General features: G+C 53.1%; 1 protein-coding gene across 1 annotated transcript in view; it reads right to left on the bottom strand.

Moving 5' to 3' along the window:
• Positions 1-1,223: 1,223 nt before the first annotated feature.
• Positions 1,224-17,945, bottom strand: part of DOC2B (double C2 domain beta) — a 41,928-nt gene continuing 25,206 nt past the window's right edge. The window contains exons 4-10 of the mRNA XM_038759288.1: positions 14,679-14,788; positions 11,350-11,476; positions 10,705-10,862; positions 6,394-6,475; positions 5,230-5,326; positions 3,693-3,869; positions 1,224-1,792 (exon numbers count right to left, since the gene is read on the bottom strand). Coding sequence (XP_038615216.1) covers positions 3,727-3,869; positions 5,230-5,326; positions 6,394-6,475; positions 10,705-10,862; positions 11,350-11,476; positions 14,679-14,788 — 717 coding nt within the window. The 3' untranslated portion in view covers positions 1,224-1,792; positions 3,693-3,726. The remainder of the gene's footprint in view (positions 1,793-3,692; positions 3,870-5,229; positions 5,327-6,393; positions 6,476-10,704; positions 10,863-11,349; positions 11,477-14,678; positions 14,789-17,945) is intronic.

The following is a 17,945-nucleotide window of genomic DNA, read 5'->3' as shown; positions in this document are numbered from 1 at the left end:
CAAGCCACTAAACTTCTGTACCTCAGTTACCTCATCTGTAAAATGGGGATTGACTGAGCCTCACATGGGACATCCTGATTACCTTGTATCTACACCAGCGCTTAGAACAGTGCTTGCACATAATAAGCACTTAACAAATACCATAATAAGTATTCTTCTTGGGCAAAAACTCCATTTCCTCCATCACTAGTAACCAGTTGTTTGACTAATCCTGGATGTATTTTTCAGAGGAAGTTCTTGTAGGGTGGGTTTTCTCTCCTTGATTTATCAGACCTAAATTTACTAAACACCTGGAAGATCTCATTTAGAAACTGCCCCCTTACCTTCATTGCCCCAGCCATTAGCCTCTATAAAAACTTCCCTGAATTGTTTCTATTTATCTGTGGACTTGTTGCCTTGAAATACCCGGGTGGATCAGAGGCAAACATGCGGCATGTGAATCTGTGAGCATCCCCTGTTCCTACCGGAGCGGAGAGAGTGTGGTAAGTAAGATCCACTCAAATGTCTCTTGAGAAGGAAATGGCGTGGGCTCCTTTTCCCTCTTAGCACCACCAGGTCCCTGAGAGAAGCCTGAGAAGCTGAGACCAGAGGAGGCCTAAGAAAACCCACCCCTGAGCCTCAGTTCCCCTTATGTCCCTTCTTTATTGGAGCTTGAGTGTTTCGGCCCGGTTCCGCTCCCTTTTGATCTGAAACATGGGGACCTCTTTGATTGGACTTTTAACCACTACTGGCTGCCTCCCTTCTTGGATTAACTATCCCTTCTCTAAGTGCTCTATCCACTTGGCTGTGGGAAGTAGCGTAGTCTAGCAGAAAGCACAGGCCTGGGTTCTAGTCCCGGCTCTGTCACGTACCTGCTGTGTGACCATGGACAAGTCACTTTACTTCTGGGCCTCGGTTCAGCTGCAAAATGGAGATTCGGTACCTGCTGTTTCTCCTACTTAGACCGTGAGGCCCATGAGGGACCTGATTATTCTGTATCTGTCCCAGTGACTGGCACGTAGTAAGTGTTTAATACAATTATGTCTAAGCCATCCATATGGGGATCTGCTTTCTCTCTGACACAGAGTGGAAGAAGGGCCAGGTTTGCTGGCACTGAAAAGTGTCAATTGGCTGGGCTTAAGGTGTGTAGGTAGTGCAGGACCATGAGCAGCTGCACATGGTTTCCCCCAATCCTCTGCCTTTCCCCTGGCCCCCCGATATTAAGGAGAATGATGCCTCTGTTGTGCTTTTTTCCACTTTACTGTAGGTGCTAGACATTGTTATAAATATTAACAAAGAGGACCCCAAAAGTACACAGTTGTGTAGATAATACTGAAGTACAAAAATTCTGGTGGCGGCGTGCAGTGAGGGACAGTTGCTGCAGCCTTCACAATGTAGCAAAACAGTATCAAACAGACCAAGTTTGGAGAGGGAGGACAGCGGGGTTCCATGCACGTCAGCCACACAGGGACCAATTAGAAAAGTGACAAACAGAGACAACCACCCACCAAGGCAACAGGCCACTCTCTTGGGGGTCCTTGCCAGTTCAGTTAATTAAAACCAACAGCGTCTCGCACAGGTGGGTAAGAGCCACACAAACCAATGGAGCTGGTAGCTGCCCTGGCGCCGTTGCCACCCTTACCCCAGGCCTAAGAGATGCCTCAGGGGACTCCATTTGGGAAGCAGGGATGTGGGCTCCGTTCCTCCCTCTTTGCTCATCTCACCCCTGTTCCTCAGTGGGGCCTCTGGCAACAGCAGCAGCCTCCCTGCTATACTCATCAATCCCTCTTGCACACACCATGCCTCCTTCCTCCTTTAATACATAATGAAAGAAGACAATAAGTGTGACTTTTTTCCTGTTTTCTGCAGGGGCACAGCAGCCAGCCTTTTCCTTTGCTAAACACCATAGGCCACCAGAGAGACCCTTTGAATCTGCCTACACTGGACAGCCTTCTCCCCGGAGCCTGAAATGAGGGGAGGGGGAGAAGCTGATGTATAGGCTTCCCTGCCAGGGAATGATCTCCTCCCACCACCTCCTCACTTTATCTTCACTCTCCCTTGGGTAACTAACTTATCCGGTTTCCCCTGCTGCAGGATGACTGACTGCCTATCACCTCCTCTGCCATCTCAACTTCCTTTTGACTCCAGCCAGTCGCCACCTGGTTGGGAGCCGGTACACCCTAAACACAAAGAGGAGTCTGAAACAGGAAGAACTCATGCTTCCCCTTCCCAACTCTCTCCCCCACCTCTGTCTCAAGTTCTGATTCGAACATTATGCTTGTCCTTTCTTTTGACTATTTTAGACAGAAAGTTACCTCTTCTATGTTTTTCCCTCAAACTAAAACCTGCCAGGTTTCCCTCCTTTACCAGACCTGCCTCTTCCTATCCATGCAAATGGCTTGCGCCCCAGGCCAACCCTCCACAGGCCCTACTTCTTCTCTCTGCTGCCTGGTTTGCTTTTCTAAAACATCATTCTGTACCCAGAGCTCCCTTCCTCTCATGTTAACCTAGTCCCTGTGCCCCGTTCTCATCTCCCCTACTGTGGAAAAACTCCTTCAGGACTCTCTCCTTGTTGCTGTCTAGAGCTGTGGCCCACCTTACCTGTGAAGAAGATTCTCTCCTTGGCTTCAAACCAGATCCCTGACACTGACTGCCCAGGCAGGGGGCTGTGGCTTCCCTCTTGCAGCGGTGCCCAGCAGCTATATTATTTCTGACTGGTGGCTGGAGGGGTTCACACTGGCAGAGATGATGCACACACATTTACACACGTACACACAACCCCCTCCCCCCCGAGGTGGTATTTTCTAGAGCTCACGAGAAGGGAGGGGTGCGACCACCAGTGCAGCATTCAGAGCAACTCTGGCCACTTGTGCTTCCTCGGGCCTCTGGCTCAGTAGCTGCTGCTGAAATAAGATTCTGCTTTTCAGGTGGTTAAGCTAATAAAGATGCCTATTTCACCCCCACATCACTAAGCACCTCCTTGTCTGAACTTTCCCCAACTGGCCAATTCTGCCATTCTCTTGCCCTGGCAGAAGGTGAGTTGAGAAAGCCCATCATCTAAGGCAGGGCCTCCTCACTTCTGCATCCCTTTTTTTTGGGGGGGGGGAGGGTGACATGACAGCAATGTGAGGGGGGTCTCCATCCCTCCCATGCCTGAGCTGGGGGTAGCCACTGGATTCACAGCACAGTGGCCATTAACTCAGCTCCCCTTTATCCCTGGCACAGGCTCCCACCATGGCCAAAGGCACGTGTGTGGGGGCAGAGGAGGAGAGGAAGCAGGCAGGCCGTGGGGCCCGGGCCCGGTCCCAGCTCAGCTCAGAGCCAGCAGCGGGGGATTTGTGGACCGGGGCTGGGCAGACCACTGCCCCCAGCCTCCCTGGTGAGGCCAGAGTCACTGGGGCTGTGAGGCTCCTGGCATAGCTCTGCAGCATAGCTGGGACCTAACCCAAACCAGGCATGGCCAGCCTGTCCCACTGGGGCAACTTGGTGGTGCCCCCTTGACACTTCGAACCCCGAGGCTGGGGGTGGTGGGGTGGGAGCCGGAAGGGTTGGGAGAGCTGCCTCTGTCCGAGCCCCCATGGGGCAGAATGGGGCCAAGAAGGGCCGCTGGGCCTGGGGACAGGGCTCATGCCCCAAGGCCAGAGTCAGCATTCCCCCTTCCCCGGGGCAGGAGGACTCCGGGCCCGGCTGGGCCCCTGGGGGCCCCCACTCACCCTCGCTCCCTGCCCCGCCGGCCTGTGGGCGCGGTCAGTCACTCAGGATGGAGGTGGTGCCTGGCAGCTCGTTGGTCAGGGTGTGCCACCGCTCCATCTTCTTGTCCTTGTTCTTCAGGCAGTCAAACCAGTGCTTCAGGCGCTCTCCCTTGGCATTGATGCCCAGGACCACACCTCCTGTAGGACATGGACAGTCCAAATGGGCCCCGGGTCAGCAGTGGTCTCATTTCCTCACACCCCTTACTCCCCCCTGCCCCGAACAGGCCTCGCTCCTCTGCCCCAGCCGCTCCCTCCCCTTCCTGCTGCCCCCACTGATACCCTCTTCCAGGGGCCTTTCCCAAGACCATTCCTATCCCTCCCCCCTTGCCAGCAGAGGGGAAACTTCCTCTGGGGTGGGTTTCAGGTTACAGCAGCAAACAGCCTACCCTCCAGTCCCCCATCACTTCCAAGAGCTGATGTCTCCCACCTGTAACTCCATCACTGGCATTTACTAGGCACTGTACTAAGCGCTTGGGAGAGTACAACACAACAGAGTTGGACACGATCCCTGCCCTCATCACGACACGCCTCAAATTTAACGTGTCCAAAACAGACCTCCCCATCTTCCCCTGGAAACTGTCCGCTTCATCTTTTCCCTCACTGTAGACAACATCACTATCCTCCCTATCTCACAAGCCCCATAACCTTGGCATTATTAATCAATCAGTGGTATTTGAGTGCTTGCTCTGTACACAGCACTGTACTAAGAGTACAACAGAATTGGCAGATACGTTCCCATCTCTCATGCGACCCACGTAATCAAATCTGTCACCAAATCCTGTCAGTTCTACCTTAACAACCCTACTAAAATCCTCCCTTTTCAGCTACTATGCTGACCCAACGTATAACAACTGTGGTATTTGTTAAGTGCTTACTATGTGCCAGGCACCACACTAAGCACTGGGGTGAATACAAGTATATCGTGTTGGACACAGTCCCTGTCCCATGTGGGGCTCACAGTCTCAATCCCCATTTGACAGATGAGGTAAAGTGAGGCCCAGAGAAGTGAAATGACTTGTCCTGGGTCACACAGCAGACATAATGGTAGAACCGGGATTAGGAACCAATCAATCAATCGTATTTATTGAGCGCTTACTGTGTGCAGAGCACTGTACTAAGCGCTTGGGAAGTACAAGTTGGCAACATATAGAGACAGTCCCTACCCAACTTCTAGGCTCACAGTCTAGAAGGCCTTCTGACTCTGGGGCCCTGCTCTATCCACTAGGTCACGCTGATTTGGGCAAGGTTTGTGTCTATCAATTCTATTGTACTGTACTCTCCCAACCGCTTAATACAGTGCTCTACACCCACTAAGCGCTCAATCAGTGCCGCTACTTGATTCATCTCCACAACTAGCTATTCGTGACACCAGGGAAAGTCAACCCAAACAGGGTGAGATGTGCTCCTACTTGGCCAAGGTCAGCTGGGCCCTCAACTTCCCCAGAACCCAGGCCAACAGTGGGAAAATGAAATAAAGAATGACTGTGTTCTCCCTTACCGATAAAGTCGTTGGATTTTCCAATGTCATAGTCCCAAACTGTCACTTCTAAGGTCTTTTTGGTCAGGTCCCCGTGTTTGATTTCATAACAAAATTCCTATCGGCAAAAAAAGAAGCGGAGTCAGGGCCCGTTGGCCCCCGGCCAGGCAGCCCCCTCCCTACCCCCAGCTCGGATCAGGCAGTTAGACCCTTTTAAGCACAGTGAGGACCCCCAAGCCGGGCTGTGGGAAGGCCGGCGCTGGGGGTGGGGGGCAACTTTACAGGACAGGAAGGGCCGGGCGAACCGAACGGGCAGCGTGGCAGCTGGGTCAGTGGAGCCCCGCGGAGGGCCAGGAGCCAAGACTGAAAAGTGGGGCAGCTCAGGGCAGCCCAACCTCAGCTTGAGGGAGGGAGGGAGGGAGGGTGGGATGGATGGAAGAAGGGAGAGAGGTGGCAGCAGGCCCAGAACACACTCCAGGATGCCAAACCCTTCTCTGCACTGCCTGGGCCAGGCGGTGAAACACAAACCCCACAACCAAGTACCAACAGCCAGGTTGGTACTTTTAGACTGTGAGCCCACCGTTGGGTAGGGACTGTCTCTATATGTTGCCAATTTGTACTTCCCAAGCGCTTAGTACAGTGCTCTGCACACAGTAAGCGCTCAATCAATACGATTGATGATGATGATGAGGGATCCAGCAGACAAATGTCTACATGTTTTTGAGCTTGGGGGGATCTGGCTTCCCAGCAGAATACAGTCCCTGCCCCATGTGGGGCTCACAGTCTCAATCCCCACTAGACAGATGAGGTAAGTGAGGCCCAGGGAAGTGAAATGACTTGTCCCGGGTCACAATCCCGGATCCCGGGGGGGTGTGCAGGGGAGAAACCACACTCTGGAAGGATGGGCAGGGAGTGGTAGGGAGGGGGGCAGGACTTGCCAACTGCGGAAGTCCATGTCACCTCCCAGTGTGAAACTGTTTTGGGAATTTTTAACCCAAGTGGGTAGTTCCTGGGGTGGACAACCCCAGTACGGGAGGAAGCACTTTGCTGGCTGGCCACCTGGTTGTGAGGAAGGGCAGACGCCCTCCCCAACCCCACAGGACCCTGGGGTGGCTGTCACCAGGCCCTGGCCCCCGCGGGCCAACGCTCCTCCCCGAGAGCCCAGGCCGGAGCCATGGTACCTACCTCATTGAATTCCGGGTTCAATGTTTTCTTTTTCACTGCCGTCTTGTGCTTTGATTTCTTGTCCACGTCGGGCTTGAGATATCTAGGATCCAACGAAGAGCTGGTTACTCACAGAAAGGCAATGATGGAGAGGATTTTCTGGTTCTGGGAGGGGGGCTTTCTGCCCTGGTTGAAACTTTTTCAACTCTCTTCATTAGGTAGCCATCACCTTGCCCGGCACTAGCCTAATTTGCTAGGCAACACTGGCTCACTTCCCGGCCTATTCTGAGTAAACCCTTACACAAAGGGATGGATCCTGCAGGGAAATAATTATGGTATTGGTTAAGAGCTTACTATGTGCCAACACTGTTCTAAGCGCTGGGACAGATACAGATATGTAGGGAACACAGTCAATCCTCATTTTACAGATGAGGTAACTGAGGCACAGAAAAATTAAGCAGCTTGCCCAAGGTCACACAGCAGACAAGTGGCAGAGCCAGGATTAGAACCCACGTCCTTTGACTCCCAAGACCGTGCTTTTTTCACTAAGCCATGCTGCAAGCCTTCCGTCACCTGGGTGGCTGCCCCTCGAAATTCAGAGGGAAACTTTGCCGCTGGACTAGAAATGGCAGCCACTATTTCCTCAGGTCTGGACCTTTGGGGAAGGGGCAGAGAGGAGACCCCAAAATGGGGAAAGAGTAAAATCAAGCCCTAAAGGATCAACCTCTCCTCTGTGATCTATATCCAAGTTACTGAACAGGAGGAAACGAGATCAAAGTAGATCAGGAGAGTGTATGGACATGAGGGAGAATTTGTCAATCATCCCTGGGAGAGCCCCGGGGAGGGTAGAGGTCTCCATCCCTGGGAAGATTTAAGAAAGGAGGAGCCAGGTGCTGTCCTGGGCGTTTAATCAATCAATCAATCGTATTTATTGAGCGCTTACTGTGTGCAGAGCACTGTACTGTTTGGGAAGTCCAAGTTGGCAACATATAGAGACAGTCCCTGCCCAACAGTGGGCCCACAGTCTAGAAGGGGGAGACCGACGTTTAGAGGCTTTATAATAATAATAATAATAATAATGATGGCATTTATTAAGCGCTTACTCTGTGCAAAGCACTGTTCTAAGCGCTGGGGAGGTTACAAGGTGACCGGGTTGTCCCACGTGGGGCTCACCATCTTCATCCCCATTTTACAGATGAGGGAACTGAGGCCCAGAGAAGTGAAGTGACTTGCCCAGGGTCACACAGCTGACATTTGGCGGAGCTGGGATATGAACCCATGACCTCTGACTCCAAAGCCCGGGCTCTTTTCCACTGAGCCACGCTGCTTCTCTGCTTTAGTACAGTGCTCAGTAAATTTGATTGATTGATCGATTGGACTGTGGCCGGGGGCCAGACGAAGGACCTCGAGGTCCCCTCCCCAGCTCTGGGAGTCGATGTTTCTATCCCAAATATTGCCCGGAGGCAGCGCGACCGTGACAAACATGCCACCGAAGACTGGGCTGCCGGAGGGGCCTGCAGGGGTTGGCACAGCTGAAGGCGGGCAGTTTGGGGGCAGCCAGTCCGTCATCAATCGATCGATCTTTTTTACCAAGTGCTTACTTATGGACAGAGTACTGTACTAAGCACTCGAGGGACTACGATATTACAGAGTCGGTAGACGTGTTCATTGCCCACAACCAACTCTCAGTCGAGAGGGCTGAACGGCAGACCAGTAGAGAATGGAAACGTGCCTACCAACTCTGCTGCTCTCCCAAGCACTTGGTACAGTGCTCTGCACACAGTAAGTGCTCGGCAAATATCACTGATGGTGAAGTGTGAAAATGGCCCGGAATGCGCCTCAGCTTCCAGGCTGTTCATCGGGCACATCCGCCGCTCCCCAACTCGTCTTCCTCATCTCTTCCCGGCTCACCTTCTAGCTGCAACTCACCCTCATTCCTCCCCAACTCACCTTCTAGCTGCACCCTGCTCTGTTCTCTCCCCACCTCTGTCCCCCGATGGACACCACTCCCCGAGTCTGGCCCCCTCTCCCTCACCCCCAACCCACCAGACATTCAAGCGTGAGCTCCTGGTGGGCAGGGAATATGTCACTTGGTTATTCCGTCCCAGCCCTGGTCCAGGGCGCCACACCACATGGACGCTCCATCACTCTACCTCAGCAGTTCCTGTGATACGGCCCCCCCTAAATAACCACCACCTCCTCCAACAAGCCTTCCCCACTTACCACTCAAACATCCGAGTCACATCAACCCACAGCCACCTCTTGCTTTTACCTCCTTCCTTAGCCCTGATACGTCCGTCTGTCTTCAACTGTACCTTCAATTATCGGTTCCAACCAATCCATTTGTAAAGATTTTCTGTGTGCCTGACCCATCAGAGTGTAAGCTTCTTGTGGGCAGGTAACCGGCCTAGTGCTCTGTTCTACTTTTCCAAGCTCTGTAGTATGGGGCTCTGTGCTCAGAAGACTGTCAAACCCCATCATGCCCACCCCTGGCACCACCACGGACCCCACCGCCTACTTCTCCTCCTGAGAGGGAGGTGGCAGATCCCCTCGGCCTGCCTCTGGGCCAGTCTGGAGGTGAGGGGCACTAGGCCAGATCAGGGCTGACCAGAAGGGTACCCCGTGGCACGGACTCACTCTTCTCCTGCTTTGGAGGGCACGGGGAAATGGCGCAGTGGCCGCTCCCTGGCCCCTCGCCAGCTGGTCTCACTCCTGCTTCTCCGGCAGCAGCCTCCCCAGAGGAAGACTGCAGCCACGGAGGGAAAGTTGCCGGCTGGGTCTCAAGGGAGATTCCCCCGATCCCTCACCCACAGGGCCGAAGCCCACAAGCCTGGCTGGACAGGGAGGCGACTAGTCAAAGCAGGCTGGCTAAGCCTGTGGCCAAGTTGGGGGGGCAGGGTCTAACTTCCCACCAGATCTGCCTAGTTCTCCAGCCGTTGCTGGGAGCCAGTCCCTCTCCCCTGTGCCCTAGATCCTGGGGAGCCATCCGCTGGCTCCCGTCCCAGATGGGGGTTTCTCTTCCTCCCTTCAAGGCCCTGCTGAGAGCTCACCTCCTCCAGGAGGCCTTCCCAGACTGAGCCCCTTCCTTCCTCTCCCCCTCGTCCCCCTCTCCATCCCCCCCATCTTACCTCCTTCCCTTCCCCACACCTGTATATATGTTTGTACATATTTATTACTCTATTTTACTTGTACATATCTATTCTATTTATTTTATTCTGTTAGTATGTTTGGTTTTGTTCTCTGTCTCCCCCTTTTAGACTGTGAGCCCACTGGTGGGTAGGGACTGTCTCTATATGTTGCCAATTTGTACTCCCCAAGCGCTTAGTACAGTGCTCTGCACATAGTAAGCGCTCAATAAATACGATTGATGATGATGATGATGATGATGGTGATGATGGTGGTCCAGGGGAGCAGGGAAAGTGTGGAGCAGTGGACCAGGGCCTTTGTCTTCCACCCATCAGTGGTTAGATCTTTAGGGACAAATCATCCAGGTGCCCAAAATACAAGCCCACACTTTGGCCACAATGATCTGGGTATTCTGGGCCCCCCTCAAAAACCTGCTGGATTGACAAGACTGAAGTTTATCTGAAAGGAGACGGGGGCTGGGAGGCTGAACCATCCCGAGAATTCGACGGGACAGAATTCAATGGGTCAAATCCCCCTGAAGCCATCACCGGGGTTACGAGTTGGAAGGCTAGGGGGCACCCCTTTCCTAGATCTGCCGTGCCCCCCGGAGCCCCCCCCCCCCCGACTCTCCCTCCTGGAGCCGCTGACCCACGAAATGTGCCCGATCCTTCACTGCAACAGTGATGGGGAGGAGAGGCTCCCACAGAACCCCCGGGGAGCAAGCAGAGACAGCTTATCTCCATCTTTCCTGACACTTGCAAGCTGACTCGAAGAGCTCCTATGGTGGTGGGTGAAATGAAGTAAATGAATCGTGTCTCCCCAGGGAATTGCTTTGGAGGCGAAGGACTCCCGAGAGCCATCCGTTGGCTCCCGTCCCAGATGGGGTTTCCCTTGACCTCTCATCCGCCTCCTTCCCCCCGCCCCACTGGATGCCTGCTGTTGACGCTGTCGCTGCTCCTCCCGATTCGGAGCCAGGGCAGGTGGCCCAGCTTTCCGAGCACCGGACTGCTCCTGCTCCTCTGGCCGGAAGGCACCATTCTGCTCCACACCCAACTCCTAGCCAGCGGCTGCCTGGGAGAGGACCGAGTCCCATACTGACCCAGCCCCAGACCACCCTTTCCCGGAGCAGAGCAGAGGATCGGACGGGGCAAGGTGGGGTACCAAAGGCCTGGGATCTCCTGCTTCCCACGGGTACCACCTACTCACATTTTCACGTAGGGATCAGAGTATCCATTGGCATCCATCGCGGCCAGGTGCGCGCACCTCACGATGCCCACGAGGAGGCCTTGCTTCTGTGAACTGTATTTTAAGGAGATGAGGATCCGGCCTCGTTCTTCCAGGGACTTGTCTTCTGTCTTATCCACCTGCGGGAAGCCCCAGGAGACAGGTTCAGGGAGGAAAAGGCCGGAAAACAGGAGCCTGGTTGGAAAAGCCTCCAGTGATGGGTGGGCTCCGGTGAAGGGAGAAGAAGGAATGGGAGAAAGATAGGGGGGTGGAAGGGATGAGGGGGAGACATTGAAGGGGGAGATGACAGAGAGACAAAGATGAAGGAGAGATGGGGGGAGATGAGTGACTGGATGGATGAGGGGGAAATGGAAATGAGGGGGAGATGAGAATCGGGGGCGGGGGGGGCAACACTGAGGGGGATGAGATGGAGGGGGAGAGGAGACAAGGGGAGGGGGAATTGAGGTGGATGAGGGAGGCAAAGGAAGAGAGGGGAGGGGGAAGAGCGACCCCTCAGCCTTCCCACTCCCAAATAAGATTCTGGGAGGCCCTCTGGGAGGCGAGGTGATCTGACCCCATGTCCTGGGCCTGATCTCCAGGCCTGAGCCCGGAGCAGAGCTCCCTCACCGGCAGCTGCTTCTCCAGGCAGATGCTGAAGTTTTTGGTCTGATTGGGCTTGAGCTTCTTCAGGGGAATCCTCGTCTCGCCGATGAACTCGTTGTGGCGGAACTTGTCTTCGTCACAGACTGAGATCCTGGAAAGGTAGAGCCCAGGGAGATGGGGTCACAGGGTACCCAAGGGACCCTATACTGGCCTGAGACTCCCGGAAATGGCTGCTCCGAAGGGGGTTTCGATGTGGCTAGCCCTCAGTCTTAACCTCGCCCTCCAAAACCCCGCCCATTACCGGGCCAACGCCCCCGCGACTCTGCTCTCTGTCCGGCTGTGCCATCTGGCCTCCTGGGCCCTGCACTCGCTATACCTAACCTGGCCCATCTGCTCCAACCCCCCTCCGCCACAGTGTGACCTCATTCTCTGAGGAAGCTTGGCTTAAAACCATGCCTCCTCTATGAAGCCTCCCTGATTAGACAGAGGAAGCCCAGTTATTCTAGGAACCCTAGAGTCCTGCTTTTACAGCTCTGAAAAATGTTTCTGCCACTTGTGATCTTCGGTACGATACAATCGTGGTGACTACCCAGGGTATTTTGCCCTGAATTGTTCAAATTAGTTTTGACAAATCAGCAGGACCAGACAATCCATCCAATCCAAGCGCTTAGTACAGTGCTCGGCACACAGTAAGCACTCAATAAATACGATTGATTGATTGATTGATTCTTGGAGAGGAAGCTGCAGAACCCTTGCCAAGAGTGTGTAACCTATCATCACAAACAGCCACTCTACCGGAGGGCTAACGGATTGTCAAACTCCCACCTTTGGAAGGAGTTCCAGAGGAGCTCCTGGAAATTACAGACCAGAGAGTCTCATTTCTAACCCAGGAAAATCTGTGGAATCTAGAATGAAACTGAGGAATGACAAATATTTACAAAAGCACAACCCAGTGGGGAAGATGATATGGTTTCTGTAAGAGGAAATTGGGCCTCACCGATATGCTGGAGCTTTTTGGAAGGGCAAGTGGGTTGTGGGGAACAGGTCGACATAATATATTTGAAATTTTCAAAAGGCCTTGGACAAATTCCACCCCAAAGGCTTTGAAAGAAACTAAGTAATCGTGGGATTGGAGGGAGTGTTTTGTTGTGGACTGAAAACTGGTGAAAATACAGGAAGAAAAAGGGTAGGGATAAAAGTCCCTTTTCAATATGGAAAGAAGGGTAAACAGGAGGGTACCGAAGATCGTTTGAAATATCTTCATTAATAATCTGAAAGAAGGAGAGCGAAGTGAAACCTCAAGTGTGCAGATGAGAAGCCAAGCTCCTCCAGGTGGTGAAATGGCATGCAGATGGGGATGTTATAGGAACTGGACCCCCGCCACCCCCTCTGTGCCCCCAGAGAGCTGAGTGAGGGGGCTGAGAAATGGCACATGAGCTTCAGCGTGAGGAAAGGAAAATCAGGCCTAGAGGGAAAACTAATCCCCAGCACCACTGACAGGTTTTTTTAAAATGGTATTTCTTAAGCATTTACTATGTGTCAAACACTGTTCTAAGCACTGGGGTTGATCCAGGGGGCTCAGGTTGGACCCAGTTCCTGTCCCAAATGGGGCTCAGGGTCTAAGTAGGACACGAAGGTGGGCTCCAGCCCACCTGTCACCACTGAAGAAAGAAGGACTTGAAGTCAGCATCAACTCTTCCTTTGGAGCGTGGTCCCACACGTGGCGGCAAGCGAAAAGGGTCATTATGAGTTGGGGGGGTCGGAGGAGGGGTCACATGGGACGGCACAGACACAACTCTAGACCGGAAGAAACTTCATATGGGCCGTGGACGCTACCTAACCCTGGCTTTACTAATACTGATCTCTCCCAGTTCTCCTCTTTCTCTGTCCCTTTAACGGGCCCCTCCTCTGCCTCCCATCTTCTAATTTTGGGGGTCCTTGAAAGCCAAGTTCTGGGTCCCCTTCTTTTCCCCACCTATACCCACTTCCTTGGAGAGGTCATTCACAACCTTGGCTTCAACTACCATCTCTATACAAATGATTCTCAAATCAACCTCTCCAGCTCTGACCTCCCTCCTCTACAGTCTCGCATCTCCTCCTATCTTCAGGGCACCTCTCCTTGGATAAACCCACTGACACCTTACACTTCGTATGCCCAAAACAGAACTCCCCATTTTCCCACCCAAACCCTGTCCTCCACCTGTCTATGCCATCACTGTCAACAATACCACTACTCTGTCTCACGAGCCCCAAGACCTTGGCATCATCCTCAACTCATCTTTCATTCAACCCACAGGTTCAATCTGTCACCAAATCTGTCAGTTCTACCTCCACAACCTAAAATCCTCCCTTTTGTCTGCATTCAAACTGCCACTATGCTGATCCAAGCACTTACCGTTTGATGCCTGCATCGCCCACCTCACTGACCTCCTTGCCTCCTTTTTCTCCCCACTCCAGTCCTTACTACACTCTGGTCCCAGCTCATTTTTCTTAAAAAAAGTTCAGTCCGTGCCTCCCCACTCCTCAAGAACATCCAGCGGTTACCAGCCATCTCCGCATCAATCAGAAACTCCTTACCATCAGCTTTAAAGCACTTAATCAGCTCTCTCCCTCCTACCTTACCTTGCTGATTTCCTATAACCCAGCCCACACACTTTGCTCCTGTAATGGCAAGCTACTCACTCTACCTCAATTTCATCTATCTCACTGCTAACCCCTTGCCCACCCCCTCCCTCTGGCCTGGAACTCTTTCCCTCTTCATACATGACAGACCATCACTCTTCCCACCTTCAAAGCCTTACTAAAATCACATCTTCTCCAAGATGTTTTTCCCAATTAAGGCCTCATTCCCCCTACACCGTTCTCCCTTCTGTGTCGCCCATCCACTTGGATTTGTAGCTTTCAAGCCCTTGCTATTCATTCCACCCTCAGCCCCAGAGCACAGCACTTATGTACATATCCCTAATTTATTTTAATGTCTCTCTTCCCCACTAGACAGTAAAATCCTTGTGGAACGGGGACAGGTCTACCAACTCTGCCTCCCAAGCATTCAGTACAGCACTCTGCACATGTCAAGTGCTTAATAAATACTATACTGATTGATTCTTCCCTCTACCGCACCTCTATCATAAGACATTTTTCCCCTTTCGTCCATTTGTGCTTGGATTTCCTTCAAATTTCCCAACTGGCTGGCCTGGGGCCCGACTGCTGCAGTTCAGTGTGTGGAGCAGCAGCTGGCCGGGAAGTGCGGAATGGCGTGGCCTGGCCCGGCCGGGAAGCGAGGGATAACTGGGCCCAGTTGGAGCTGCCGCAGGGGTCCCTGGCCTGCACAGCCCAGGACGGCCGGGCCTCACCTCAGTGTCTTGCGGATCATATCCTCGTCTGTGATCCCGTAGTAGGTCAGGGTCTCGTTCCAGGTGGGGTTCAAGGTGTTGCGCAAAGTTTTGGTCCTTAACTTGTTGGCCTGGAAGAGAAGCGTGAATGGTGAAGGAGGCCATTAAGGCCTGTTCTTCACACGTGGGCCCAGCAGGTAAGAGAAGGTTGTTGGGGCTGGGCAGGTGGGTGGCCACAGGGGACATGAGAATGGCCTAGAGAAATGCTCAGCCCTGCTGAGTGTGAGCACTGCTCATCAGACCCTGCATGGCTCTTGCTTCAGAGTTAGTGGAGGGGGAGAGGTACGAGGCGGGGGAGAGAGCAGAGTAGTGGGAATGGCAAACTGCTATACACACACACACGCGTCCCCCCACCCTTCTAGCCCCCTCAGCCCCTTGTTGAAATGCGCTGAAATTCCAGCAAGGGGGATTTTCGTTGGATGTAAGAAAGAAGTTCTTAACCATCAGGGAAATTAAACACCCGAGTGGGTGACTCAGGGAGGCTGTGAAGTCTCAATCCCTGGAAATCTCCTAAAAGAAGTGATGGTTTAGTCATTTCCCTGCCTGGAGGGCCTTCTCGGTTCTCTGAAGACCACCCACCAGTTGGTTATTACTGTGGAGGCAGGAGAGGTCAGAGTATTCGGGAAACAGGCAACCTGCAATGACTTTCTGCTGGTGCCAGGGACTGCCTGGAACGGCACTGGCCAAGCAGAATGCAACACTGCATTCTGAGCCCAGTAATTCTTTCAGAACCATGACCCTGAGCTGCCCTTTCTTCCTCCGGTGTCCAACGCCCGAGGCCCTAACTGACCGAAGTCATACCTCCACTGCCCCTTCCAACCCTTCCGCTAATCACAGAGGCTCCTGAAACTGTGAACTTCTGCCTTTCTTTGTCAGAGGAGCTGAGTTTGTGCTGTGCTGCACACACCTTTTGGGGCAAGGGAACTGTTGAATTCTCAGTTCTTATTTTACTACTATTACTACTACTAATAATGTTCTGAGGTGTTCCCCAGACCCAGGAGTCTTTGCTGCTGGCCACACGGCTTCATCTCCATCCCCCCGCATCTTACCTTCTTCCCTTCCCCACAGCACCTGTATATATGTATATATGTTTGTACATATTTATTTTACTTGTACATATCTATTCTATTTCTTTTATTTTGTTAGTATGTTTGGTTTTGTTCTCTGTCTCCCCCTTTTAGACTGTGAGCCCACTGTTGGGTAGGGACTGTCTCTATATGTTGCCAACTTGTACTTCCCAAGTGCTTAGTACAGTGCTCTGCACACAGTAAGCGCTCAATAAATACGATTGATGATAATAATAATGATGATGATGACGATAATAATATAATAATAATGGTACTTAAGTGCTTACTACATGCCAAGCACTGTTCTAAGGGCTGTGGGTGATAAAAGATCATTAGGTTGGACACAGTCCCTGTCCCACATGGGGCTCACACGCCTATCCCCATTTTACAGATGAGGTAACTGAGGCCCAGAGAAATGAAGTGACTTGCCCAAGGTCACACAGCAGACATGTGGCAGGGCTGGGATTGGAACCCAGGTCCTTAGGACTCCCAGGCCCAAGCTCTAGCCACTAAGTCATGCTGCTTCTGCTAGGAACAAATGCATCAGCTGAGTGAAGTGGCTAATGGGAAATGAGTGGATCACCTCCGGACTGTACACAGCCAGTTGATGTTTCTGCCCCCAAAACCATCTTTGCTGCAGGCGAGCCAGTAACCTTTGGGCCCATGGGCTGAGGGCCAGGGCCGGGACACAGGCCACACGGTCGAGGCAAAACTGTGAGAAGAACCTCCCAGACCACAAGTCTTTCTAATGCGGACAAACCCTTCGGTCTGGGAAAACACAGAGAACCAGAGAGAAAGTGGAGTCCTGTCACCCGTAATTCCTGCAAAATGGAAATGACAGTGATGATGAGTTGTGACATTAATTCGTGAGGCATCCCTGAATCAACTGTGATGTGAGCAATGGAAACTGTACCCTTGCAGGAAACGACGTCAGGAACAATGCGGTCAGCAATGAGCCAGGCAACGTAATAGAGCAAGTGCGGAAAACTAGCCGGCTCCAGGCAGAGGATGGAATAGTGCTATGGCAATGGAGAGGCTAGAAGGGGCTGGGGGTGGGGGGGGACAGCAAAAAGACGGAAGGGGGCAGGGGGACGTGGAAAACCTCTGACCAGGAATACTCTTGACACTCCTAATTTTGATTCTTTTCCTCCTCTCTTGGACACTTAGGCTGAGCGAGTTTAAGAATCATGCCCAAAACACTAGGTAGGTGAAAGCGAAGATTTTGTCCCACTCGTGGCTGGAAACCCAGTGGGGATGATTGCCCCCACTGAAGGGGCCCATTGGGCAGGGTCCCTCTTCCCCCAACCCAGCACCACTAGACAACTTGTCGGGCTCAGTGCGAGAAGCCGGGAGGAAGCCGTGTGGCCAGCAGCAAAGTCTCCTGGATCTGGGGAACACCTCCACTCGGGGGGGATCCAGGACTGACTCTGGAAAGGGAGTGGCTGGGGGCGGAGGGGCAGCCCTGTGGCTTGTGCCCTCCCTATGAGGATGGGCAGTCCCAAGCCTGCAGACAAACTGTATTTGTCATTTCCACATCCCAAGCGGTTCCTCCTCTCCTCCCACCCCACTGCCTCCAGTCTCGGCCAGAATGTCCCTGGATCTTGCCCGAGGGGACCCCAGCAATGACCATTAGATGCCTAGGTGGGAGGGAGAGAGAGATCACACATCTTGTTCTATGTCATCCCTCCCTGTGCCAGGCCAATGGAAAGTCAAATGCGGCCCCCCCAGGGGGCTGAGCGGGCCTAGGGAGAATCTGCCCAAAAGGCTGGTGCCATCCCAAGAAGCCCCAGACACAAGGGGTTACCCTCATGCAGGGGTCCCTCGGGAAGGATCCAGAAAGTTCCTCCCTCTGGGCCAGGAACGGCTTCACCCTGGTTTCTCCTGCAATGACTTTTCCCGGGGCTGGCGGGCCAGGCGGCCTGAAGGATGGAGTCGGTGGGGAAGCTGGGCAGGGCTACCTGGCACCTAGGGAGCCATTTATTGAGCCTGCTGGAGCTTGAGAAATGCCAGAGACAGTAACTTGATTGCAGTTCCAACAGGAACCCAGATATGAAGAGAAACAAATGAGCCACCAGGGCAGAGCCACGGGCCCAGACGGTATAGGCCCACCACCCTTCCAGTCAGTTGGCCAGCACAGGGCATCCCTCTGGGGGGCAGAGGA

The sequence above is a fragment of the Tachyglossus aculeatus genome, chromosome 17, assembly GCF_015852505.1.
Source record: "Tachyglossus aculeatus isolate mTacAcu1 chromosome 17, mTacAcu1.pri, whole genome shotgun sequence".
Lineage (NCBI taxonomy): Eukaryota > Metazoa > Chordata > Mammalia > Monotremata > Tachyglossidae > Tachyglossus > Tachyglossus aculeatus.
The sequence above is the reverse complement of the archived record's forward strand: the minus strand, read 5'-3'. Positions and strand labels throughout refer to the sequence as shown.